General features: G+C 47.4%; 1 protein-coding gene across 1 annotated transcript in view; it reads left to right on the top strand.

Annotated features, from left to right (window-relative positions):
- Positions 1-26600, top strand: part of LOC136626803 (rap1 GTPase-activating protein 1-like) — a 168245-nt gene that overhangs the window by 37905 nt on the left and 103740 nt on the right. Inside the window, exon 5 of the mRNA XM_066601808.1 lies at positions 24902-24980. Within this exon, the coding sequence (XP_066457905.1) occupies positions 24902-24980 (79 nt within the window). The remainder of the gene's footprint in view (positions 1-24901; positions 24981-26600) is intronic.

The raw sequence follows: 26600 nt of genomic DNA, 5'->3' as shown, positions 1-26600 counted from the left end.
TATAATGAAAGCCATTGTGCTGCTGTACAGGGACAAACAGCGACCAAGTTATAGACCCCATTGAATTATAATAGGGTCTGTCTGGATTCCGCTAGGTTTCCATTGTTTTGACCTAAAGAATGCTGCTTGATTGTTGCAGTACACACTGGAGCCCCCAACAACCCCCTTATAAGTCAGAATTCACCCGGCTGAGAGGGCAGGAAGGTTATGCCTGCTCTCCAGTCTAGCTGTACCATGCCAATCTGCTATTCCAATCAGAGCTTTGTGCTAAAGTGTAGATGTCTGCTGACCCTGCTGCTCACTTCTGGCCACTACTTGTAAAGGGCAACTAGGAATAATCTTCGTAGACAGTGTAAGAAAAAATGAAATATGTTTTTGCTTTTAAAAATGTAAAGGCCAAATTAATCACATGATGTCTTTGTGCTTTTGTGTGTGTATATGATATTGTTTCTTCAGATATATTTTGTCATGAGAGCCTGATTAAAAAGCCAAGACAAGCTCAAAAGATTGCACTGCTAGCATCATCATCTTTTTTGTTAGCCATTAAAAGCTATCATATCTTCAAGATTTTATTTCTCTTACTGAGTGCAAAGTGCCTACATCCTATAAATGCAACAGTGGTGTACCGCCAAAGTAGGTAGACCATACCATGGCTTTGGAGCCTGTGGGTGAGGGACTGACCAGCCCAACCCCTTTTTCCACAACTGACAAACAGACCCTCTATGAAAGTCCAACTGACAGGCGCAGCAAACGTTTGCTGGTCTGCATGCTGCTCTGTCAGTGTAGAAGCTTTTACTGCTGTACTGCCAAAAGGAGAAGATAGCTGAGAGCAGTGCTAGTGTATATCAGCAGAAATGTAAGTGACAGAGAAACTTGTGCTGCTGGTGGGACTTTTGGGGAAAGGGAGTAAGCCATAGATGGGACACTTCCATGTTCAGGGGCCACAGATGGGACACTTCCATCTGTGGCCCCTGAACATGGACCAAAGATGGGACACTTCAATATTCAGGGGCCACAGATGGCGTGCTGTGATGTTTAGGGGCCACAGATGAAGCACTGTAGTGTCAAGGGGGCATTGCAAGGTTTAGAGGGCCACAGAGTGGATGATTTGAGGTTCAGGAACCATAAGCAGAATGGGGAAAATATGCAGAGACAGTATGTGACCGAAAGAAGCAGTGGTGGTCTGGGCCCAGAGAAAGAAGAAAGACAAAAACAGATGTCACCAATCAGAGAAGACTCTACCTGTAATCACTGGAGGTAACTGCACTATAATCACTATCACTGTAACCGAATCCAAACAGAGGAGGAACAGAAGCACTACACATAAGACCTAAATAAATAAAAACTTAAGTGAGCGTGTGCGGCTGTACTGTGTGCTAAGTGTATTGTGTCCTAAGTGTGTAACTTGGGATCAGGGACTTTGGAAGAGTAACTTCTTTAATTACTGCATATTTGAAATTTTTGCATACATATTTATTTATTTATCTAATCTATCTGTATGATCCCCATTTAGAATGTGCTCCATGATTGACAATGTCGTCCAGTGTAGATCTTGTGCCATGTATGCCGTCCTTGAACAGCTGGGTGCATACTGCTGTATGAGATGTGAGCGTATTGCATATTTGGAAGCCTAAATCCTGGATCTAAATACGCAGCTTGCAACACTGAGATGCATTGGCACCATGGAGAGGAGTTTGCTGCTCGCTGAACAGGCACTCACTGGGGTAGATGTGGGGATGGATGGTAGTACGGTAGAGCAGGATGAGCAAGCAGCTAGCTGTGTGACAGGAGGATGGATAAAGGGAAGATATCTAGGGAGGCTAGTCCTGAACTGGAACACCCCAACAAGTTTGCAAAGTTGGCAGATGAGGGGGATGCCATTACAGAGCCAGCACTGCTGCAGCACAACATAGTCTCTAACCTCCAGGGGAATGTCTGCACCAGTAAGAAGGGGAAGAGGAGGGCAGGACAGGCTAGACAGGTCCTGGTAGTAGGAGATTCAATAATTAGGAGAGATTCTAAAAATAATTTCAGGGAACTAGGAGATTGGAGACCAGAGATTGGGAAGAGTGAAGAGCAGCTCGGAGCAGTAAAATTGCTGGATTTAGCCGGGTCTAGCTGCTCAGAGAACATCACCAAACCAGAGATTGGAGCTCCAGGAAGCTAATTTACATATTCCCTGTGCATTCTGGGAATAAGGAAGAGTCGCTGTGAGCTGGAAGATTGCTGGGTTTACCCATTTGTACACTTAGGAGCTTCTTATATGTTATATATCTTAAAAGTGGACATCAACTGACAACATGGAAAAGGAGAGAAGCCATATGGTGGAGCTGGTACATATGCTATATATTTATAGACCAACCAGAGGAAAAGCCAAACTTCACCTGCCAGAAATCAAGCTTGTATCTGTACTGGAGGAAAGGGTGCAGAGTCTTCAGGAGAGAATAGCTACATTGTAACTCTTTAAGGCAGAGGAGGATTTCCTTGACAGACCAAAAGTGATTCTTCAGAATGTAGAAGGACAAGAAATGTCCAGTGTACCTGCAGAAGTCGAGAAATGTAAGCATGTGACCCAAAGAAGCCGGAGGATCATGAGTCAGCCAGCACACATACTGCTCAGGAATCGGTACCAGGTTCTCATGCAGGAGAACAACGAGGAGGTACAGCAAGAAATTACTTTACTCACAAAGAACAGTCTAGTAAGTAATCATAATCCTCTTGGATGAAGGCACAGAAGTTTTGTTGTTGTGCAGAGGAGGAGAGTGCTGGTTGGAGACTCCTTATTGAGATGGACAGAGGCTGCTGTCTGCAGACTGGACATAGCCTCACGGGAGGTGCGCTGTCTTCCAGGTGCACAAATCAAACATGTGTCTGATAGCCTGTCAAGACTCTTCAGTAGAGATGAATGAGCACCAAAATGCTCGAGTCGAACTTTTCATAATGCTCGAGAGCTCGTTTCGAGTAACGAACCCCATTGAAGTCAATGGACGACTCGAGCATTTTTGTATGGGACTGATGCTCCGCATAGGTGATGACTTGTCAAACACCAGAAAACATCAGAAAGTCATGGAAACACCACAGAAATGGATAGGGAAGGGCAGGGGCAGCATGCATGGCTGCATCTGAGGATCCCAGGTCCCACTATTAAGCCAAAATGGGGGCAAGAGTCTGGCATCACCCTCTAACAATTTACTTGGGACAAACCCTCATTAGCAAGGCACACGTGGTGGCACATCTTAGCTGAGCACCACAAAACCAGCAACCAAGAACAATCACTGCCTGCAGGTGACACCGCTGCCTCTTCTCCAGGGTTACATGCTGGCATTGCTGTCCAACCATCCCGCACGACCCTGCATGCACAGTGCATCCAAAATTTTCCCTGCACAGCGTTCAGCTGCCCTCATGCCACATGTTCACTTCATAGCCACACCACCCTCATGTCTATTTATAGGTGCGTAATGGATGAGGAGGAACCAAAGGCACACACTACAGACGGTTGGCAGGGCCAGGCAGCGACCCTCTTTGAAAGTGTGAGCGATAGCCCACAATGCTGTTGAGAATTGAAGATAAATTGACGTACGCTCATCATTCCAATCCCGTGCCACCTCCATCACAAAATTGTCAGGAGCCGCAAACGTGAGCATAAAGGGGACTCAGGGGCCAGCCCTTCTACACATATCCACAATTCAGCAATACTCTGTGTGGGAAGCACGTGAGCGGGCCCAGGGTCAGGCTCAGTACCAGCCTCCATCTTGTATGACCCAAGGTGCCGTGAGTTACATAGCAATGGGAAATCCATGTGTCCCCACACAATTCATTCTGGGTAGGTCAAATAGCTCAACACTGCAATGGAAAGTCTTTGAGTTCCTTGGACTTGCCTATGCTGTCGATGCACAAAGATGGTATTACACAGGAAGAAATCAGAGTGCCCAAACACCCCGCCAAGGACCTCGGCCTCAGCCGACATTTCTGCCCAAGTCAGTCAGTGTATTTGTGCCAGATAGGTAAAATACTGCAATGGGAACTCTTTGTGCACTCACAGCATAGGCAGACCCCAGTAAGATTTCTGTAGGAAAAGTATAGGCAGACCCCCGTAACATTTTTGTAGCAAGAGTATAGGCTGACCCCTGTAACATTTATGTAGCAACAGTAAACCCTAGTAACATTTCTGTAGCAAAAGTATAGGCAGACCCCTGTAACATTTCTGTAGCAAGAGTATAGGCAGACCCCTGTAACATTTCTATAGCAAGAGTATAGGCGGACCCCTGTAACATTTCTGTAGCAAGAGTATAGGCAGACCCCTGTAACATTTCTGTAGCAAAAGTATAGGCGGACCCCAGTAACATTTCTGTAGCAAGAGTATAGGCGGACCCCTGTAACATTTCTGTAGCAAGAGTATAGGCGGACCCCTGTAACGTTTCTGTAGCAAGAGTATAGGCGGACCCCAGTAACATTTCTGTAGCAAGAGTATAGGCGGACCCCAGTAACATTTCTGTAGCAAGAGTATAGGCGGACCCCAGTAACGTTTCTGTAGCAAGAGTATAGGCGGACCCCAGTAACATTTCTGTAGCAAGAGTATAGGCGGACCCCAGTAACATTTCTGTAGCAAGAGTATAGGCGGACCCCAGTAACGTTTCTGTAGCAAGAGTATAGGCGGACCCCAGTAACGTTTCTGTAGCAAGAGTATAGGCGGACCCCAGTAACGTTTCTGTAGCAAGAGTATAGGCGGACCCCAGTAACGTTTCTGTAGCAAGAGTATAGGCGGACCCCAGTAACGTTTCTGTAGCAAGAGTATAGGCGGACCCCAGTAACGTTTCTGTAGCAAGAGTATAGGCGGACCCCAGTAACGTTTCTGTAGCAAGAGTATAGGCGGACCCCAGTAACGTTTCTGTAGCAAGAGTATAGGCGGACCCCAGTAACGTTTCTGTAGCAAGAGTATAGGCGGACCCCAGTAACGTTTCTGTAGCAAGAGTATAGGCGGACCCCAGTAACGTTTCTGTAGCAAGAGTATAGGCGGACCCCAGTAACGTTTCTGTAGCAAGAGTATAGGCGGACCCCTGTAACGTTTCTGTAGCAAGAGTATAGGCGGACCCCTGTAACGTTTCTGTAGCAAGAGTATAGGCGGACCCCTGTAACGTTTCTGTAGCAAGAGTATAGGCGGACCCCAGTAACGTTTCTGTAGCAAGAGTATAGGCGGACCCCAGTAACGTTTCTGTAGCAAGAGTATAGGCGGACCCCAGTAACGTTTCTGTAGCAAGAGTATAGGCGGACCCCAGTAACGTTTCTGTAGCAAGAGTATAGGCGGACCCCAGTAACGTTTCTGTAGCAAGAGTATAGGCGGACCCCAGTAACGTTTCTGTAGCAAGAGTATAGGCGGACCCCAGTAACGTTTCTGTAGCAAGAGTATAGGCGGACCCCAGTAACGTTTCTGTAGCAAGAGTATAGGCGGACCCCAGTAACGTTTCTGTAGCAAGAGTATAGGCGGACCCCAGTAACGTTTCTGTAGCAAGAGTATAGGCGGACCCCAGTAACGTTTCTGTAGCAAGAGTATAGGCGGACCCCAGTAACGTTTCTGTAGCAAGAGTATAGGCGGACCCCAGTAACGTTTCTGTAGCAAGAGTATAGGCGGACCCCAGTAACGTTTCTGTAGCAAGAGTATAGGCGGACCCCAGTAACGTTTCTGTAGCAAGAGTATAGGCGGACCCCAGTAACGTTTCTGTAGCAAGAGTATAGGCGGACCCCAGTAACGTTTCTGTAGCAAGAGTATAGGCGGACCCCAGTAACGTTTCTGTAGCAAGAGTATAGGCGGACCCCAGTAACGTTTCTGTAGCAAGAGTATAGGCGGACCCCAGTAACGTTTCTGTTGCAATAGTATAGGCGGACCCAAGTAACAGTTCTGTAGCAATAGTATAGGCGAACCCAAGTAACATTGGTGTACCAAGAGTATAGGCGAACACCTGTAAAAATTTGTTTACCAAGAGTGCAGGCGAAGTCCGGAAAATTTAGTTAGATAACAGTATAGGCGAGGGCCAGAAAAATTGGTTACCAAAAGTGTAGGTGAAGCCTGGAAAAATTAGTTTGCTTACAGTATTGGCAATGGCCTGAAAAATTGGTGTACCAAGAGTATTGGGCTGGTAAAACCCACAATTATTTTTTAAAGATACAGTTCGTTATTGGTTAATTTGTAACAGAGCCTGGAGCCAGCCCTCTGCAAAAATTGGTTTAAGTTTAACTTTTAAAACTTTAAAAACTGATAAAACTTTTAGAAGTTTTAAACAGAGCATTTTGGGCTGCATAGAAATTGGCCTTTCAGCGTGATGACATGCTGTTTTAGGAAGAGGAGTAATAATATCTGAGAGGGATACACAAAGCTAATTCTCCCCTCTATTGGGGTGATCGAGGATTCATTTTTCTCGTGTTGCAGAGAAAAGATGCTTTAGGATCTGCTGCTTCCACCGGTGGAGAAGAGAAGTCTGGGGACAAGACGCTAGCGGTAGGGCAGGCCAGCACTTGCAGGGCATACAGTGCAAGTTCGTGCCCCGTGTTTAGCTTTGACACCCAATAGTTGTAGGGAGCAGAGACATCACGGAGGATGGTGGTACGATCAGCTACGTACTTCCTCATCATCTTTTTACAGTGCTCCCTCCGACTCAGTCTTGACTGGGGAGTGGTCAAGTAAAGAAGGTATCAGCAGCACTCACCACTACCTATCCGGGGGGGTCCTTGTTCAAGGATGAATAATGTGCACGCCTGGCTGGGATCGGATCCAAATCCCTTGTAGTTACAGATGAATGAAAAAAGCGTCAGGCAGCAGGTTGTCGGTGCAATTTGTTTTTATGTATACATCAGAATACCAGCACAGAAGGTCGAAACGTCGTGTTTTGTGTGATGTGGAGGCTGTTAGCCTGTATTCTGATGTATACATAAAAACAAATTGCACTGACAACCTGCTGCCTGATGCTTTTTTCATTCATCTTGACTGGGGAGTGGTGACACAGTCTTGCTGGGAAGCCATAAAGCTGGCAAAGGCCTTGGAGGGTGTTCCCCTGCTTGCACTGGACATGCTGCCTGATCCCCGCGCCTCCCCTGCTAGTTGGCCCTCGGAACTGCGCCTTCTGCCACTAGCGCTGTCAGATGGGAAGTTTAGCATCACTTTTTCCACCACGGCCCTGTGGTATTGCATCACACTCGTACCCCTTTCCTCTTTTGGAATGAGAGTGGAAAGGTTCTCCTTATACCGTGGGTCGAGAAGGGTGTACACCCAGTAATCCGTGCTGGCCAGAATGGTAGCCTAACATGAAGTCAGCCATGTGTGCCAGGGTCCCAGTACGCAACACATAGCTGTACTCACTAGGAAGATGACTTTCAGGGTCCTCCTCCTCCTCCTCTTCAGCCCATACACGCTGAACAGATGGGAGGCAAGCAGCATGTGCACCCTCTGCAGTGCGGCCAGCTGTTTCTTCCCCCTCCTCCTCTTCCCCCTCCCCTTCCCCCTCCTCCTCCAAAACGTGCTGAGATATAGACATGAGGGTGGTCTGGCTATCAAACGACATACTGTCATCCGTCATCTCCTGTTCCAACAGCAAAGTGTCAGCCTTTATGCTTAGCAGCAAACTTCTCAGCAGGCAAAGCAGAGGGGTGGTAACACTAATGATTGACGCTCACCATCTGGGTAGACTCCTCAAAGTTTCTGAGGACCTGGCAGATATCTGCCATCCATGCCCACTCCTCAGTAAAGAATTGCGGAGGCTGACTACCACTGCGCCGCCCATGTTGCAGCTGGTATTCCACTATTGCTCTACACTGCTCGTACAGCATGGCCGAACAGGTGCAGCGTAGAATTCCAGTGTGTGGGCGCGTCGCACAACAGTCGGTGCTCTGGCAGCTGAGGGTGGCAGCGTCCGTGGTGGACCTGCAAAAATGTGTGCAGGCGTGGCGCACCTTGCCGAGCAGGTCAGACAAGTGGGGGTACTTTTTCAGAAACTGCTGAACCACCAGATTGAAGATGTGGGCCAGGCATGACACGAGTGTGAGGCTGCCGAGCTGCAGAGCCGCCACCAGGTTACGGCCATGCCCGCTTGGAGGCTCAGTGGTGAATGCCAGAGGTCGGTCTGCTCTGTCAGACCCTGCAGCAGCTCAGGGGCCGTCTGCCTCTTGTCAGCTAAGCTGAGTAGTTTCAGCACGGCTTGCTGATGCTTGCCCACCGCTGTGCTGCCGCGCCGCGCACTACCGACTGCTGGCGATGTGCTCACACTTTTTAATTGAGAGGTAGAGGTGGTAGAGGAGGAGGGGGAGGGTTTGGAAGAGGTGGCATAAAACGCTGCAGATACCAGCACCGAGGTAGGACCCGCTATTCTGGTTGTGGGTAGGACGTGTGCGGTCCCAGGCTCTGACTCGGTCCCAGCCTCCACCAAGTTCACCCAATGTGCCGTCAGGGAGATATAGTCGACCTGCCCGCCAGTAATTGTCCACGTGTCCGTGGTTAAGTGGACCTTCCCAGTAAACGTGTTGGTGTGGGCACAATTTACGTTGCGGAAGACACCGGGAAAAATAGTGGCAACTGGGGACCGAGTAACGCGGGACCGCCGCCATCATGTTTTTGAAAGCCTCCATTTCCTCAAGCCTGTACGGCAGCATCTCTAGGCTGATTAATTTGGCAATGTGCACGTTTAAAGTTTGTGCATGCGGGTGGGTGGCAGTGTATTTCCGCTTTCGCTCCAATGCTTGTGTTAGCGACAGCTGCACGCTGCGCTGAGAGACATTGCTGGGTGGAGTAGAGGACGGCGGACATGAGGGGGTGGATGCAGGCCCGAAAGGCGCTCGTGCCTGCGTCCTGGGAGGGGGATTGGATCTGTGTGCCAGGTTGTGGCACAGGGGAAGAGGCAGTGGTGTGACCCGGAGGCAGTTTATGGTCTTCGTCCCACCTTGTGGGGTGCTTCACCATCATATGCCTGCGCATGCTCGTGGTGGTGAAGCTTCCTGGCTGATCTTGGTGAGACACAGGTTGCACACCACTGTTCGTCAGTCGTCCGCGCTCTCACTGAAAAACATCCACACCTTTGAACACCTAGCCCTCTGCACGGAGGCTTGATGAGAGGTGGTGCTTTGGGAAACAGTTAGGGTATTCTTCGCTCTGGCCCTGCCTCTCCTCCTGGCCACTCCACTGCCTCTTCCAACCTGTCCTGCTGCTGCACTTACCTCCCCCTCTGAAGGCCTGCCCTCAGTAGGCTTAGCAAACCAGGTGAGCTCAGTCACCTCATCGTCCAGCTGCTCTTCCTCCGAATCCTCTGTGTGCTCCTCCCTCGGACTTACTGCCCTTACTATTACCTCACTGACAGATAACTGTGTCTCATCATCCTCACCCACTGAAAGCTCTTGAGACAGTTGCCGTACGTCCCCAGCCTCATCACCCGGGCTCCGGGAACTTTCCAAAGATTGTGCATCGGTCACGACAAACTCCTCAGGTGAGAGAGGAACCTTTTTTCTACTCATGGCAGGAAATCGAGAACAGTTCCTGGGAGTCTGTCTGCTTAGAATGTGTCATTTTCATGGAGTGAAGAGGCTGAGAGGAAGGAGGATGAGCAGCCAGAGGATTCAGAGTTGCAGTCCCTAAGCCGGGAGTAGTGGACTGCATAGAAGACTGGGTGGCCGATACATTGCTGGACGCATTTGCTGCCATCCATGACAGGACCTTCTCACACTGCTCTGTTTGTAATAAAGGTCTACCACGCGATCCCGTAAATTGTGATATGAAGCTGGGGAGCCCAGAAACTTGCCTCTCTCCTAATCCCGCAGCAGTCGGCTGTGATTCACCACACCCAAGAACTCGGCCTGTGCCCACACCCTAACTTGGATGCCTGCGTCCGCGTCCTCGACCCTTACCCCTACTCCTCATCATGGTGGATTAAAAATAGAGCAGCAAAAAGGATGTGAAAAGAACTGGTATGGAGGCGCAACACTCTAAGCTACTAGAAGATGTAGATCAAAGTCCAATGTGTGATGGTGAAAGCACTTCTTTTTTATTATTTTTTCAGAAATTAAAAACCAGCAATGGAATACGCGTTTCGGGGAAGAACCCCTTCGTCAGTTCGGCTGGATAGGACTGTGTGATAAGTACAAATAGATAATGGAGGAGTGATTAACAAAGAAAGGGGAGGAGAGGGGAGAGGGAAAAAAAAAAAAATTCATATGCATAATGAAGTCTCACAAATGTGTCAATAAGAACAATAAATATATGATGAAAGCATCGATCTGAACAGTGATAAAATATATATGAGACAAAAAACATAAAAGAATATGAGCATCCGTACATGTAAATTAACATGAGATTTATACAAAACAAATAGGTTGCGCCTCCATACCAGTTCTTTTCACATCCTTTTTGCTACACTTACGCCCACACTGGTGGAGCGTCATCTGGTTGGCAGCACCTCCACCATTCAAAATACTCAATCATTGAAAACTCTGTGTACTCCATAAATATTCCACTACCCTCACTGGGTCTTGCTCCACCCTCCTTTTTCATTTCTTAAAAATAGAGCAGGGCCCAAATAAATTACCCCACTGTACAGAACTGTACGGCTAATTCACCTCACACGGAGACTTTTAGATAGCGGAGGCTCTATGCTGTGACTTGAAAAAAGTAACCCGCTGTCTTGCGCTGATACCTTGGGGTAATTTACCTCTCGCAGTGACTTGTAGATAATAGAGGCTGTGTGGAGTGGGAGAAAACTCAAAAGCCAGTGGACAGTGCTGGTAACTGCGGCTATCTCAACCCCACCAACGGAAAGGGTATCGTGAGACGCTCTGCACAGCGGCAGAGCTGAAATACTTTGCAGTGGCCCAGGAAATATTACAGTACTGTTTAGCGGTGAGACCGCTGTCTAATGCACTGCAGACAGAGAACGGTATAACTGAACTACTTTGCAGAAGGCTAGGAGATGTTAGAGTGCAGTTTCACAGTGAGAGATGGTAGTAGGTACTGCAGGCTGAGAACGCTATTACAGAAAGGCTGGGAACAGGCCTAGATGCGTAATACAAAAGTTGGTGCACTACTGCTCCCAGCCAGCCACAACTCTAATGCACATGGTGAGATGTAGCCCTGAGAAGGACCATTGGGGTTCTTGCACAGAGGATCAGGAGTCCTGTAAAACTTTCCCTATATAGGCAGCTCTGTTCCTAAACTCTGCGTAATACACTGCAGACAGAGAATGCTATAGTTGAAATGGCCTGCACAGCCCGAGATGCTTAAAAAAATAAATAAATTGGTGCACTACTGCTCCCAGCCAGCCACAACAGTAATGCACACGATGTAGAGTAGCCCTAAGAAGGACCGTTGGGGTTCTTGACGACAAGATGCTACTCTAACAATGTCCGTATATCTGCCATAATGTGCCTGAGGTGAGCTGCGGGCGGGACCAGTTTAAGTACTCGGCAGTCACCTGATAGGCCCAGCCACTCACTACTGTGGTACTGTGTGGGGGGTGGAGGGGGGGCTGGCACATCACAGCAGGAAATGGTAATGGAAATGGCGCTAAACATGCTGGGGTGGGAAATGCAATTGACTCCAGTACCGCGTGGTGTTCGCCTCGAGTAATGAGCATCTCGAGTACCATAATACTCGAACGAGCATCAAGCGCGGATGTGTGTGCTCGCTCATCTCTATTCTTAACCATTTTCATCTTGTAAGCATCCAATAACATCTTTGACTTTTCTTTTGCTTTTGACATACCTCCCAAATCCTTTTTTATTGCTTTTTGCCCTTGTTGCAAACCTCAATTCATTATTGGCTTTAGCTTTTCTGACACTTCTCCTACAGTTTCTGCAGACCGCATTATATTCTTCTTTAGATATTTTCCCATCTTTCCATTTTGATAAATATATTTTTCTTCATTTTTAACATGTGTGCAAGCTCTGTGTTCATCCATCCTGGTCTCTTTAAATGCTTCATATTCTACCTTCTTAGGGATTGGTAACGATTGTGCTTTGAGAATTCTCATTTCATAACATTTACCAACCTTCTTGGACATTTCTGTCCTTAAGAACATCCAGCCATTGGATTCTTCCTACCCTGTTTCTGAGTTCATTGAAATCTGCCTTTCTGATATCCAACCTTGAGGTTTGAGTCTTCTCAGGTTTTTCTCCCCTTGTTATCCAACATCCAAGGATATCATGATCACTGCCTCCTAATGTCCCGGCCACCCTTACTTCCTCAACCATTCCCTCCCTGTTGGTAATAATTAGGTCCAAGATGGCAGATCCCCTTGTTTTCTCTTCTACCTTCTGGAAGATAAAGTTGTCAGCAAGAGCGGATAAGAATTTGTTGGATCCATTACTTTTTCCTGCGAGAGATTCCCACTAAATGCCTGGATCGGTAAAATCCCCCATGATCACTATGTTGGGCTTCTCTGAGAGCTTGGCCATCTGATGTAGAAAGAGTTCCTCCATATCTTCTGCTTGTCCAGGTGGCCTACAGTAAATGCCTACAATGGTGTCCTTTCTGTTGTTCTCTCCTTGTATTCTTACCCAAACAGTTTCTACAGAACCACCATGCTCTGAAGCTTGAATCTCTGTGTAGATTAATGTACAACCCAACACCTCCTCCCCTTTTATTAGGTCTGTTTCTTATAAATACATTGTACCCTACAAGCCTTGTATTCCAATCATGTGTATCATCCCACCAAGTTTCCGTGATGCCTATGACATCCTATTTCTCTTCCTGTGTTAGGAGCTCCAATTCTCCTTGTTTGCTTCCCATGCTCTGTGCATTTGTGTTAAAACATGTTAGTTTGTGATTGGTGTCTCTTGCTCCTCTACTTGCCTTCTGAATTTGTTGTCTTTGTGCTTTCTTTCCACTTCTAATAGCAAGTGTATTAATTAGCTGTATATCTCAAATGTATTAATTAGCTGTATATTTTTACTTGGTCTTTCACTTCCCTTCCCGAATTGTTCGAGTTTAAAGCTCTCCTAATGAGTGAAGCAAGGCGCCCACCAAATATATGCTTATCTGTTTTTGTAAGGTGCAACACTGGGAGGGTGGATGAGAAGACCACCTGAGCTCCTAGTTCCTTCACCTTCTTTCCAAGGTCTTCAAAGACTCTGCAGATAGTTGCAATGTCCTTTTTTGCAGTGTCATTTGTCCCTACATGTATTAGTAGGAATGGGTGGTGTTCTGTAGGACAGAAGAGTCTTGATAGCCTATCAGATACATCTTTAATTTGTGCACCTGGAAGACAGCAGACCTCTCGTGAGGTGTTAGGTCTGCAGACAGCGGCCTCTGTTCCTCTTAATAAGAAATCCCCCACAACTACCACTTTCCTTTTCTTATTCACAACAGCACTTCTTTTTCTCCATTCAAAAGGACTCTGTGTGCTTACTACATGGTTCCTTTTGGATAGAGTAATTTCTTGCTGTACCTCTTTCCTCTATGATCTGTTCTTTGTGGGTAGAGTCATTTCTTGCTGGACCTCTTTCTCCTCTGCTCTTTGTGGGTAGAGTCATTTCTTGCTGCAACTCTTTCTCCTCTGTTCTTTGTGGGTAGAGTCATTTCTTGCTGTACCTCTTTCTCCTCTGTTCTTTGTGGGTAGAGTCATTTCTTGCTGTACCTCTTTCTGCTCTGTTCTTTGTGGGTAGAGTCATTTCTTGCTGTACTTTTCTCCTCTGTTCTTTGTGGGTAGAGTCATTTCTTGCTGTACCTCTTTCTCCTCTGTTCTTTGTGGGTAGAGTCATTTCTTGCTGTACCTCTTTCTCCTCTGTTCTTTGTGAGTAGAGTCATTTCTTGCTGTACCTCTTTCTGCTCTGTTCTTTGTGAGTAGAGTCATTTTTTGCTGTACCTCTTTCTCCTCTGCTCTTTGTGAGTAGAGTCATTTCTTGATGTACCTCTTTCTCCTCTCCTCTGTTCTTTGTGGGTAAAGTAATTTTTTTTCTGTACATCTTTCTTCTCTGCTCTGTTCTTTCCAGGTAGAATCCCCATATCTGGTTATAATTTATGCTTCATGCTTAATATCAATAAATAGATAAAAACATGACAACAATGAGAGGCATACTTTCCAAATCGGAGGACCTTGTGCGACCATAATGGGGAATTATGGTTTCCACAAATCCATATGCATTTACCCTACCCTTCTCTGGAAGAGCTCAGAGGGGGCTGAGGGAGGTGTGTTCTGGGAAAATGATAAAACTAAGGGTCTCAGAGAGACCCAGTACTAGATCACAAAGATATGCTGTGGCATGTGGACTGCCCCTTTTGTTTGTGAAACTCTGCCAATCAGACCCTTTGGTCCAAGTATCCCAAAATCCGGTAACTTTCTTTTTATTTTCTCCTGTTAATTTCACAAAAACTGTCTTGTTGCGTATACCTGTAAATCCTTATTCTCCTAAGTAACATCTTTTTCTGTGTACTATTGTGTGTGTGTGTGTGTGTGTGTATATATGTGTATACGTCTTTTTCTAGAATAAAGCTACAATTTATTAGTTAAAGGTGTTGTCTCGCGCCGAAACGTTTTTTGTTTTTTTTTCCATAGGCCCCCCGTTCGGCGCAGGACAAACCCAAGGGATGTGTTAAAAAAATATATATATATATATATATATATATATTACTTACCCGAATCCCTGCTCTGCGACTTCTTCTTTCTTCCTACTTCTTCCTTCACCAAGATGGCTGCTGGGATCTTCACCCACAATGCACCGCGGGTCTTCTCCCATGGTGCACCGTGGGCTCTGTGCGGTCCATTGCCGATTCCAGCCTCCTGATTGGCTGGAATCGGCACACGTGACGGGGCGGAGCTACAATGGCCAGCTCTCCGGCAGGAGCAGCCCCATTCACCAGGCAGAAGACCGCACAGCGCAAGCGCGTCTAAAAACGCCAGAAGACAGCGAAATTAGACGGAGCCATGGAGACGGGGACGCTAGCAACGGAGCAGGTAAGTGAATAACTTCTGTATGGCTCATATTTAATGCACGATGTACATTACAAAGTGCATTAATATGGCCATACAGAAGTGTATAACCCCACTTGCTGCCGCGGGACAACCGCTTTAAGCCTTGTATGTTTTAACCCCTTAGTGACCAGCCCTTTGCCTTTTTACGTCCTGCCCAAGTGGGCTTTATTCTCTGAGGACGTGGGCTCTGGACGTGACAGCTCCATGCTGTCGGTGCCCGCAGGTAGCAGACAGCATGGAGCTGTCATCCCGGGCTGCGGGGATCCCATTAAAGTAAATAAAAGTTTTAAAAAGTTGGAATTTGAGCTCCCCTCACGGAACACTTCAATGAGGGGTGCTGAAAATGCTTACTGAAGTCCGGCTGGCTGCTCCCCGCTGATCCGGTCTGGAGCGGACCCTCCGCCATCTTCTGCACATGCGCGCCAAAGGAAGAATGGCGGTGCATGCGCAAAAGAGCAGATCGGCACGGGGGATTTAAAATTTCCTGTCACCCGGCTACTGAAGGTCCCTGGGCCCCTGATCGCCAGTATCCAACGGATACCGGCAATCACGGAAACGAGAATACTCACCCCCGTCCTCCACGATGTCTTCCGGCGATCTGGAGCCGCCATAGGCTTCTGCGCATGCGCGCCAAAGGGAAAATGGCGGTGCATGCGCATGCGCAGAAGAGCAGAATGGCCGGGAAATTTTAAAATCCTCTGTATGCCGGCTACCTTCAGTAACCAGGAGACAGGGGATGTCACCGGGGACCGTGGAGTGCGGTCCCCGGGCCCGTGATGGCCGGTATCCAGATACCGGTGATCACAAAAAAGTTTTTTAAAAGTTGGAGTTTCCTCTCCTCTCATGGATCCGATCCATGAGGGGAGAAGAAAATGCTCCCCTAAGGTCCCCCAAAGCCCCCCAAAAGCACAGGGCATTACCCTGTTCTGCGCATGCGCCGGAAAAAATGGCGGCGCATGCACAGTAGAAGCCAAAGCCAAAGTGGCATTTGGCATAGTAACTTGCAGGGATCAAAGTGATTGGTCCCTGCTGAATATGGGTGGCCGTGATACAGCTATCACAGCCATCTATGTCATTTGTTTAGTAAATATGGCACACGGTTAGTCCGGCGTATCTCTCTCTGAGAGAGATTTGTGACAGGAGAGAGATAGCTGTGAAAAATCGTGTGCCATATAGAGAGTCAAAAAAAAAGAAAAAAAAACTTCCCTTATACCCCAATTACCCCATTATATCCCTGTCCGCTTTTTTGGGCGCTATTTTAATTTTAGTCTACCTCCATTAAAATTTTTTTAAATAAAATGGATTGTAGGAGCTACAGCGCTGAGCAAGCGTATGTGCTGCTCTTCGCTTCAAGTTCTGGTAGCGATGCCACCAGTGAGTCAGAAGAGGAGGTTTTTTTTTAGAGTGATGACTCAGCCTCTAGCGCTATGGAAGTTGAGGAAGTTGTTGGGGTAGCGGGGCCAAGTAATGCGGTGCCCGCCACTGCGTGGAGTTCCGCAAGTTTATTTTCGCCCCGCATCCCAGAATTTACAGTGGCTCCAGGCGTCAATCTGGACGTCGCAAATTTTACCCCGTTCAACTTTTTTAATTTATTCATTACCAACGGTGTCCTGGAGTTAATTGTCCAGCAAACTAATACATACGCTGCACAATACATGACCGCGCTCCCCATGTGGACCGCCATAGATGTCCCCAAGTTAAAAAAAATTTTGGGACTTGTTTTGCTAATGGGACTTGTAAAAAAGTCATCAATACGGTCCTATTGGTCCACGAGCGCTGTTCACGCGACGCCTGTATTTGCATCCACAATGCCCCGACGCAGATATGAAAATATTATGCGTTTTTTTTCATTCGCCTATAAGGGCGCCCACCCACTGGCGTTTTTTTTCCCTGCGAAATTCGCAGCATTTTTTTCTCTGCAGGGGTCTATGGGACTTGTAATGTTAAAATCGCGATCGCGCAAAATCGCGATTTCGCGGTAAATTGCGATTTTGCGCGATCGCGATTTCAACATTACAAGTCCCATAGACCCCTGCAGAAAAAAAAATGCTGCGAATTTCGCAGGGAAAAAAAACGCCAGTGGGTGGGCGCCCTAATGCCCAAATCCCCCCCAGAAATGACCCGGCGTATGATAGACTGGGCAAATTAAGGCCCCTTATATCACTACTAAGAGATGCCTTTAAAAACATTTATACCCCCCAAAAAAATTTGGCCATGAACAAGTCGCTTATGAGTTTATCATTTCGCCAATTCATTCCCTCGAAACGCGCTACATATAAAAACATATAAAATTTGTGAGAGCGCGACAGGTTATACTTTTTTTTTTTTATGAGGGCAGGGATCGACAATTAAAGGGGTTGTCCCAGGAAAGCAAGTGGGGTTAAGCACTTCTGTATGGCCATATTAATGCACTTTGTAATATACATTGTGCATTCAATATTGGCCATACAGAAGTTATACACTTACCCCCTCCGGTGTTGGCGTCCCCATCTCCATGACGCCGACCAAAGCCGCCTTCTGCCTGGATTAGACGCGCTTGCGCAGTCTGCCCTCTTCTGTCCGACTCCGGCGTGCTCGCGCCGCAGAGGTATTCTGCGCATGCGCACAAGACCTGTGCGGCGCGAGCACGCCGGAGCGGCCCCTTCAGCGCAAGCGTGTCTAATCCAGGCAGAAGAAGGCTTCGGTTGGCGCCATGGAGACGGGGACGCCAACACCGGAGGGGGTAAGTGTAAGTGCATTAATATGGCCATACAGAAGTGCTTAACCCCACTTGCTTTCATGGGCATAAAGGGGACTCAGCTGCCAGCCCAGCACTTCTACACATCTCCACAATGCAGCAATACTCGGTGTGGGAAGTATGTGAGCGGGCCCTGGGTCAGCCTCTGTCCCAGCAAACACCTTGTGTGGCCCAAGGTGCTGCGAGTGACATAGCAATGGGGAATCAATGTGTCCACACACTACTCATTCTGTTTGGGTGTCAGATACCTCATCGACAACGCAAGGGGTAAACCATCTGCACCCTACCCAAGTCTGTCAGTGTTTTGGGGACAGACAGGTAAAACACCGCTAAGTCTATGTGCACCCACAGCATGGGTGGCTAGCAGTACATAAAGAAATCCCATTGCAGTGCCCCGGATAGCTGAGGTTACATGAGAGAAAATACATGTTGGCTTCGGCCCACACTCCATGCCCTAGTCAGGCTGGGTTTTTTTTAAAGTGCCAGGCAGGTACAACTCCGCTATGGGAAGTCTCTGTGCCCCCGTAGAATGGGTGGCTCCCAGGAACCCACAGACGGTACATAAAGAAATCCCATTGCAGTGCCCCGGATAGCAGAGGTTACGTGAGAGAAAATACATGTTGGCTTCGGCCCAGACTTCATGCCCTAGTCAGTCTGTTTTTTGTTTTTTTTTAAAGTGCCAGGCAGGTACAACTCCGCTATGGGAAGTCTCTGTGCACCCGCAGCATGAGTGGCTAGCAGGAACCCACAGACGGTACATAAAGAAATCCCATTGCAGTGCCCCGGATAGCTGTGGTAATGTGAGAGAAAATACATGTTGGCCTCGGCCCACAACCCATGCCCTAGTAAGTCTGGATTTTTTTGGGGGCCAGATAGGTAGAACACCGCGATGGGAAGACTTAGTGCACCCATAGTATACACAGTTCCCTGTTATTTTCCTGTAGCAAGCTGATCCCAGTAACATTTCGGTAGTAACAGTATAGACAGACCCCAGTAGCATTTCAGTACTAACAGTATAGACAGACCCCAGTAGCATTTCAGTACTAACAGTATAGACAGACCCCAGCAACATTTCTGTTGTAACAGTATGCGCAGACACCAGTAACATTTATGTAGCAGCAGTATAGGCAGACCCCAGTAACATTTCAGTAGCAGCAGTACAGGCAGAGCCCAGTATTAGTAACATTTCTGTAGTAACAATATAGACAGACCCCAGTAACATTTCTGTAGTAACAGTATAGACCGAGCCGAGTAACATTTCTGTAGTAACAGTAGAGGCAGACCCCGGTAACATTTCTGTAGCAGCAGTATAAGCAGACCCCTGTAACATTTATGTAGCACAACCATAGGCAGACCCCTGTAACATTTCTGTAGTAGAAGTAAAGGCAGACCCCAGTAACATTTCTGTTGCCGCTGTATAAGCAGACCCCTGTAACATTTATGTAGCAGAAGCATAGGCAGACCCCTGTAACATTTCTGTAGTAACAATATAGACAGATCCCAGTAACCTTTCTATAGCAGCAGTATAGGCAAACCCCTGTAAAATTTACATGGCAGCAGTATAGCCAGACCCCAGTAACATCATTGTGGCAGCAGTATACGCAGACCCCTGTAACATTTACGTTGCGGAAGTATAGGCGAACCCCGTTAACATTCAAGTGGCAGCCGTATAGGCAGACCCCTGTAACATTTAAGTGGCAGCAGTATAGGAAGACCCCTGTAACTTTCTTGTAGCAGAAGTATAGGCAGGCAGACCCCAGTAAAATTTCTGTAGTAATAGTATAGGCCAACCTCTGAAACATTGGGGTACCATGAGCGTAGGCGAAGGCTGGAAAATTTGGTTGGATAAGAGGGTAGGCATGGGCCCGAAAAATGAGCGTACCAAGAGTACAAGTGTACCTCTGAAAAATTTATCAACCGAGTGGGCAGGTGAAACCCATAAATACTTTTTGAAAGATACAGCTCACTGTTGCTTAATTTGTAACATAGGCTGTAGGCAGCCCTATTGAAAAAATTGGTTCATGTTAAAGTATCAATACTTTTGAAAAATTGTAAAAACATTGGTAGATGTAGATGAGCCTTTTGGGCCGCAGAAAAATTGGCCGTTCAGCGCGATGACATGTTTCTGGAGGAGGAGTAGCAGGAGGAGGACTAATGTCAGAGACAGATTGACAAAGATAATTGCCCCATTTTCCTGGTGATAGAGAGGAGCGCTTTTATCTGCGGTTGCAGCGAAAAGAATCTTTACGTTCTGCTACTCTCCGCCGGTGGAGAAGAGAAGTCTGGGGAAATCCAGCCTTTGATCATCTTTATGAGTGTAAGCATGTCAGCACTGGCAGTTGACAGGTGGGTACGCTCATTCATGATGATTCCCCCAGCTGCACTAAACACCTTCTCTGACAAGACACTAGCTGCAGGGCAAGCCAGCACCTTCAGGGCATACAGCGCAAGTTCGTGCCACGTGTCCAGCTTTGACACCCAAAAGTTGTATGGAGCTGAGGCATCAAAGAGGAGGGTGGTATGATCGGCTACGTACTCCCTCACCATCTTTTTACAGTGCTCCCTCCGACTCAGCCTTGACTGGGGAGTGGTGACGCAGTCTTGCTGGGGAGCCATAAAGCTGGCAAAGGCCTTGGAGAGTGTTGCCCTGCCTGTGCCGAACATGCTGCCTGATCTCCGCGCCTTCCCTGCTACTTGGCCCTCGGAACTGCGCCTTCTGCCACTAGCGCTGTCAGATGGGAAGTTTACCATCAGTTTGTCCACAAGGGCCCTGTGGTATTGCATCTCTCTGGAACCCCTTTCCTCTTCGGGAATGAGAGTGGAAAGGTTCTCCTTATATTGTGGGTTGAGAAGGGTGTACACCCAGTAATCCGTGCTGGCCAGAATGCGTGTAACGCGAGGGTCATGAGAAAGGCATCCTAACATGAAGTCAGCCATGTGTGCCAGGGTACCAGTACGCAACACATCGCTGTCCTCACTAGGAAGATGACTTTCAGGATCCTCCCCCTCCTCCTCATCCACAGGCCATACACGCTGAACAGATGGGAGGCAAGCAGCATGGGTACCATCTGCAATGGGCCCAGCTGTCTCTTCCCCCTCCTCCTCCTGCTCCTCCCCCTCTTCCTCCTCCTCCTCCTCCAAAACGCGCTGAGATATAGACATGAGGGTGCTCTGACTATCAAGCGACATACTCTCTTCCCCCGTCTCCTGTTCCGACCGCAAAGCGTCAGCCTTTATGCTTCATAGCAAACTTCTCAGCAGGCATAGCAGAGGAATGTTGACGCTAATGATTGCAGCATCGCCGCTCACCATCTGGGTAGACTCCTCAAAGTTTCTAAGGACCTGGCAGATATCTGCTATCCAGGCCCACTCCTCTGTAAAGAATTGAGGAGGCTGACTCCCACTACGCCGCCCATGTTGGTGTTGGTATTCCACTATTGCTCTATGCTGCTCATACAGCCTGGCCAACATGTGCAGCATAGAATTCCACTGTGTGGGCACGTCGCACAGCAGTCGGTGCTCTGGCATATTAAACCGATGTTGCAGGGTCCTCAGGGGGGCAGCGTCCGTGGTGGACTTCAGGAAATGTGCGCAGACGCGGCGCACCTTGCCGAGCAGGTCAGATAAGTGCGGGTAGTTTTTCAGAAACTGCTGAACGACCAGATTGAAGACGTGGGCCAGGCATGGCACGTGTGTGAGGCTGCCGAGCTGCAGAGCCGCCACCAGGTTACGGTCGTTGTCACACACAACCATGCCTGAGGTCGGTCTGCTCTGTCAGACCCTGCAACAGCTCGGGGGCCATGTGCCTCTTGTCACCTAGGCTGAGTAGTTTCAGCACGGCCTGCTGACGCTTGCCGAAGGCTGTGCTGCCGCGCCACACCGACTGCCAGAATGTGCTGCTCACATTTCTTAATTGAGAGGTAGAGGTTGCATAGGAGGAGGAGGGCGAGGGTTTAGAGGAGGTGGCATAGACCGCCGCAGATATCAGACCCGAGGAAGAACCCGCAATTCTGGGTGAGGGTAGGACGTGTGCGGTCCCAGGCTATGACTGGGTCCCAGCCTCCACCAAATTTGCCCAATGTGCCATCAGGGAGATATAGTCGCCCTGCCCGCCAGTACTTGTCCACGTGTCCGTGGTTAAGTGGACCTTCCCATTAACCACGTTGGTGAGGGCACGATTTATGTTGCGGGAGACGTGCTGGTGTAGGGCTGGGACGGCACACCGGGAAAAATAGTGGAGACTGGGGACCGAGTAGCGTGGGACCGCTGCTGCCATCATGTTTTTGAAAGCCTCCGTTTCCACAAGCCTGTACGGCAGCATCTTCAGGCTGATCAATTTCGCTATGTGCACGTTTAAAGCTTGAGCGTGCAGGTGTGTGGCGGCGTATTTGCGTATTTGCGCTGGACGCTGCGCTGTGAGACATTGCTGGATGGGGCCCAGGACAGCGGATGTGAGGGTGTGGGTGCAGACGGGGAGGCGCTCATGCCTGTGCCCTGAGAAGGGGGTTGGATCTGAGTGGCAGGTTGGGGCACAGGGGGAGAGGCAGTGGTGCGGCAGTGGTGTGAAATCCCCGCCTCCAGAAACACAGCCAATCACAGCAATTCAATGACATCACTGTCATTGGCTGTGATTGGCTGAAGGCACGTGTGTTTCTGGAGGCGTGGATTTAAAGCCTTTCGTAGAGAAAGCTATAGTCTGCCGTGGACCAGGAGGGAGCAAGAGCCTACAAACACCAGGAAGGAGTGACAGTCTGCAGGAGCGCCGCAGATCGTCTGAAGAAGTGAGTAATGCTTTTTATTCTTTGCTCCACTGTATTGCCGGCGTATAAGGTGACAGTTGGGGGGTCGTCTTATACGCCCCGTCGCCTTATACGCCGGTATATATTTTTAGTGTAACACATTTCTGGATGAATTGCAGGGAAGGGGTTATATATTTAACCCCTTCCCGACCATTCATCCTGCGATCGCCGGCAGCCCATTGCATTCAGTGGAACCTGCTGTATTGCCGGTTCCATTGAATTCAATGGGCAAACATCGTTCTCCTCTGTCACAGCTGTTACAGCTGTGGCAGAAAAGAAGGATTTGTCTTCTATATGTTCTCAATGGGGTCGGCGCTGCTGCTGCCGGCCCCATTGAGCGCATATAGAGATTTATGGCCTTTAGAAGGACCGTTGGGGTTCTTGAAGCCTACAATACACCTAACACTCTCCCTATAGCAGCTCCAACACGATAGCACTTTCCCTGAACTAATGTCAGAATGCATCCGTAGCGAGCCGCGGGAGGGGCAGATTACAATACTCGGGTGACACCTAATCTCCCCAGCCACTCACAGCAGGGGGGTGGTATAGGGCTTGAACGTTGCAGGGGGAAGTTGTAATGCCTTCCCTGTCTTTCAATTGGCCAGAAAAGCGCGCTAACGTCTCACAGAGGAAAGTGAAAGTAACCCGAACATCCGCGTGGTGCTCGTTAAGAGTAACGAGCATCCCGAACACCCTAATATTCGCCCGAGCATCAAGCTCGGACGAGTACGTTCGCTCATCTCTAGTCAGTACAGAGATATCTCCCATCATCTATTATACCCAGGACTATAACAAGGGGACGCTCTAATAACTATGTATAGATATATCAGAGGACAGAACAGAGATCTCTCCCATCATCTATAATACCCAGGACTGTAACAAGGGGGCACTCTAATAACTATGTATAGATATATCAGGGGTCAGTACAGAGATCTCCCCCATCATCTATTATACCCAGGACTGTAACAAGGGGGTGCTCTAATAACTATGTATAGATATATCAGGGGTCAGTACAGAGATCTCCCCCATCATCTATTATATCCAGGATTGTAACAAGGGGATGCTCTAATAACTATGTATAGATATATTAGGGGTCAGTACAGAGATCTCTCCTCATCTATTATAGCCAGGATTGTAACAAGGGGGCACTCTAATAACTATGTATAGATATATCAGGGGTCAGTACAGAGATCTCTCCCATCATCTATTATACCCAGGACTGTAACAAGGGGGCGCTCTAATAACTATGTATAGATATATCAGGGTCAGTACAGAGATCTCTCCCATCATCTATTATACCCAGGACTGTAACAAGGGGGCACTCTAATAACTATGTATAGATATATCAGGGTCAGTACAGAGATCTCTCCCATCATCTATTATACCCAGGACTGTAACAAGGGGGCACTCTAATAACTATGTATAGATATATCAGGGTCAGTACAGAGATCTCTCCCATCATCTATTATACCCAGGACTGTAACAAGGGGGCGCTCTAATAACTATGTATAGATATATCAGGGGTCAGTACAGAGATCTCTCCCATCATCTATTATACCCAGGACTGTAACAAGGGGGCGCTCTAATAACTATGTATAGATATATCAGGGGTCAGTACAGAGATCTCTCCCATCATCTATTATACCCAGGACTGTAACAAGGGGGCGCTCTAATAACTATGTATAGATATATCAGGGGTCAGTACAGAGATCTCTCCCATCATCTATTATATATTAAAAAATTCAAGACGATTTTTTGAACGATACAATGTTATATATTATAATCAATAACTTTGGGTGGTTGTTGGTCTAGGGATTGTTCCAATTGCCAGATTGGAGGCGGGAAGGAATTTTTTTCCCTTGGATGGGGGGTGGAAGGGTTCGCTTTTGCCTCACAGTTTTTTTTTTTTTGCTCCTCTGAATCAATATTGGGGGGTAACAGGCTGCATGGGATAAACATATGACTTTTCGGCCTTACATGCTATGTTACTTTGAATCTAGCATTTAGAAAAGCCAAGGCTGGGTACCCATATGCCCAGCCCTCTGTGCTTTTTTCCCCCTTGTTGGTATTGTAATGAAATGCTAGAGGGAGACTGGTGCCAGAACTGAACATAGTTTTCTATGTGATTGTTTATGGCATTTGACATATCAGTTTTGATGCTGGATGCCTTCTTGCACCAGACAGAAAAACAAAATGCACCAAAATGCCAGTGTCCAGCTCCAGAGTGATTCCACTAGCTGGATACAACTGATATACTGTATGGGAAGTCGGACAAAGTAAAATTGAAAATGATTGGAAGAAAAGAGAGAACTCAACTCCCTTTCTGTGTGGGCCCATATACTCCTCCCAGGTGTGTGTAGATTACCTACATAGTTACTAGGCTATTGTACCACAACAATTATACCTAATCTCTTGCCTTTTTGCAGAACCAAATCTGGCACCAAACATCAGCTGATAAATATATCCAGTTTCAGTGCCTTCCCAACCGTAGGACAAATGGCACAGGTAAAGTGACAACTGTGTAAACCTCTGTTTATGTTGCATTGTCTGAAGTTCATCACCTTAATGTTACCAAGTCCAATACAAATATAATAAAACAAGTGATGTAAAGCGACACTATCCATGTGAGGAGAGGAGTTAAGGTTCTTTTACACTGGACTTTCAAACTTGAACATAGGATTTGCATATTGTGTTGCCATTTTACTCTCCATTGCTGTAGCTGTCTGTTGTAAATACAAATGTTGCAAATGTTAACTTGACATTTAATGCATTTTGCTAATTTGTTTTAAGGCATTGTAGTACATTCTAGTTATAATCATGCAGCAGTCATTTTAACCATTGCTATAGCTGTATATGCTTTTGATAAATGAATCATAGTTATGAGTGAGGAGGAATTTAGTACCAATATTTTCCTGAACCCCTTACCAGCTTTTAATCCTGTATATGTGATTGGCCAAATATTCTACCGTGATTGCATTGATAATTTGGTCCTGAAGGAATACAAGATTTTGGGCCTTTTGGACGATGTTGTGCTAGAGTGCAGGAAGTATAAACTGCTGTTATTTGACACTGCAGACTTGGAGCTGGGCATGCTTTTTTCCAGCATTGGGTCTTATCTACGATGACCCAGATAAGATATCTGTGGCTGAGGGAAATATCAGACGTTTGTGACAGGGAGACTTCCCTGTCGAGGATTATTGTGCTGAGTTTCGACGATGGGCAACGGAGACTCAATGGAATAACCCTACCTTAAAGAGTCAGTTGCATTGTGGTCTGTCCAATACGATCAAGGATTTACTGTAGGATATCAAGAACCCCACAGTCTAGATGAGGCTATGTCTATCAATATAAAAGTTGGGAGACAGATTAGGGAGAGGCATCAGTAACTTTCCATAGATTCTGGCTTCTTACCTGCGGATGTGGGTCACTGGCTGGCGGGGTTAGGAGGAGAAGGAAGGTACTGTTTAAAGGTCGATGCTTTGTCTGTAATCGCACAGGTCAAATGGCTCAGTTTTGTCCCGTCATAATTTCTAGCCGGAACTTGATGGCCTGGAGGTTAGTGAGAAGGTCCCTCTAGGTCATAAAATTGCTTGGGTATCATCCTCCAGGCTGGTGCTTCCCACTGAGATTCTTTGTGACACTGTGGGGAGTCCCATAAGAGTCTTTCTGGATTGTGGAGCTAGTATTAATTTAATACATTAGGCTACAGTCAAACGTTTAGGCTTGGAAATGAATCCTTTGGATTTTCCTATTCCTGTGCCCGTCACTGATGCTGCTCTGCTAGGTTTTGTGTGCCTAATGTCCACTTAAAGATTGGGCTGTTCCATATAACATTGTATGTTGTGGAATCCCTTCCTATGCATCGCATATTGTAGTCTTGGAGTTGCCTTGGCTACGTTTACACAACCCGGTAGTGGACTGGGAGAAGGGGGACATCACGAAATGGAGCCCTGGTTGTCTGTCCTCTTGTATTTCTGTTAATACAGCTTCTATTCAGGCAGAAGAATTACCTGAATTTATCATTGACTTCTCTAATGTTATCTCCCAGGAGAGGTCAGACAAATTACCACCGCACAGACAGGGGGATTGTGCAATTGAACTTCTCCCTGACTGCAAGTTTCCCAA

This window comes from Eleutherodactylus coqui, chromosome 4 (genome assembly GCF_035609145.1).
Source record: "Eleutherodactylus coqui strain aEleCoq1 chromosome 4, aEleCoq1.hap1, whole genome shotgun sequence".
In the NCBI taxonomy this organism is placed as follows: Eukaryota; Metazoa; Chordata; class Amphibia; order Anura; family Eleutherodactylidae; genus Eleutherodactylus; species Eleutherodactylus coqui.
Note: the sequence above shows the minus strand (reverse complement) of the source record. Positions and strands in the feature narration are given on the sequence as shown.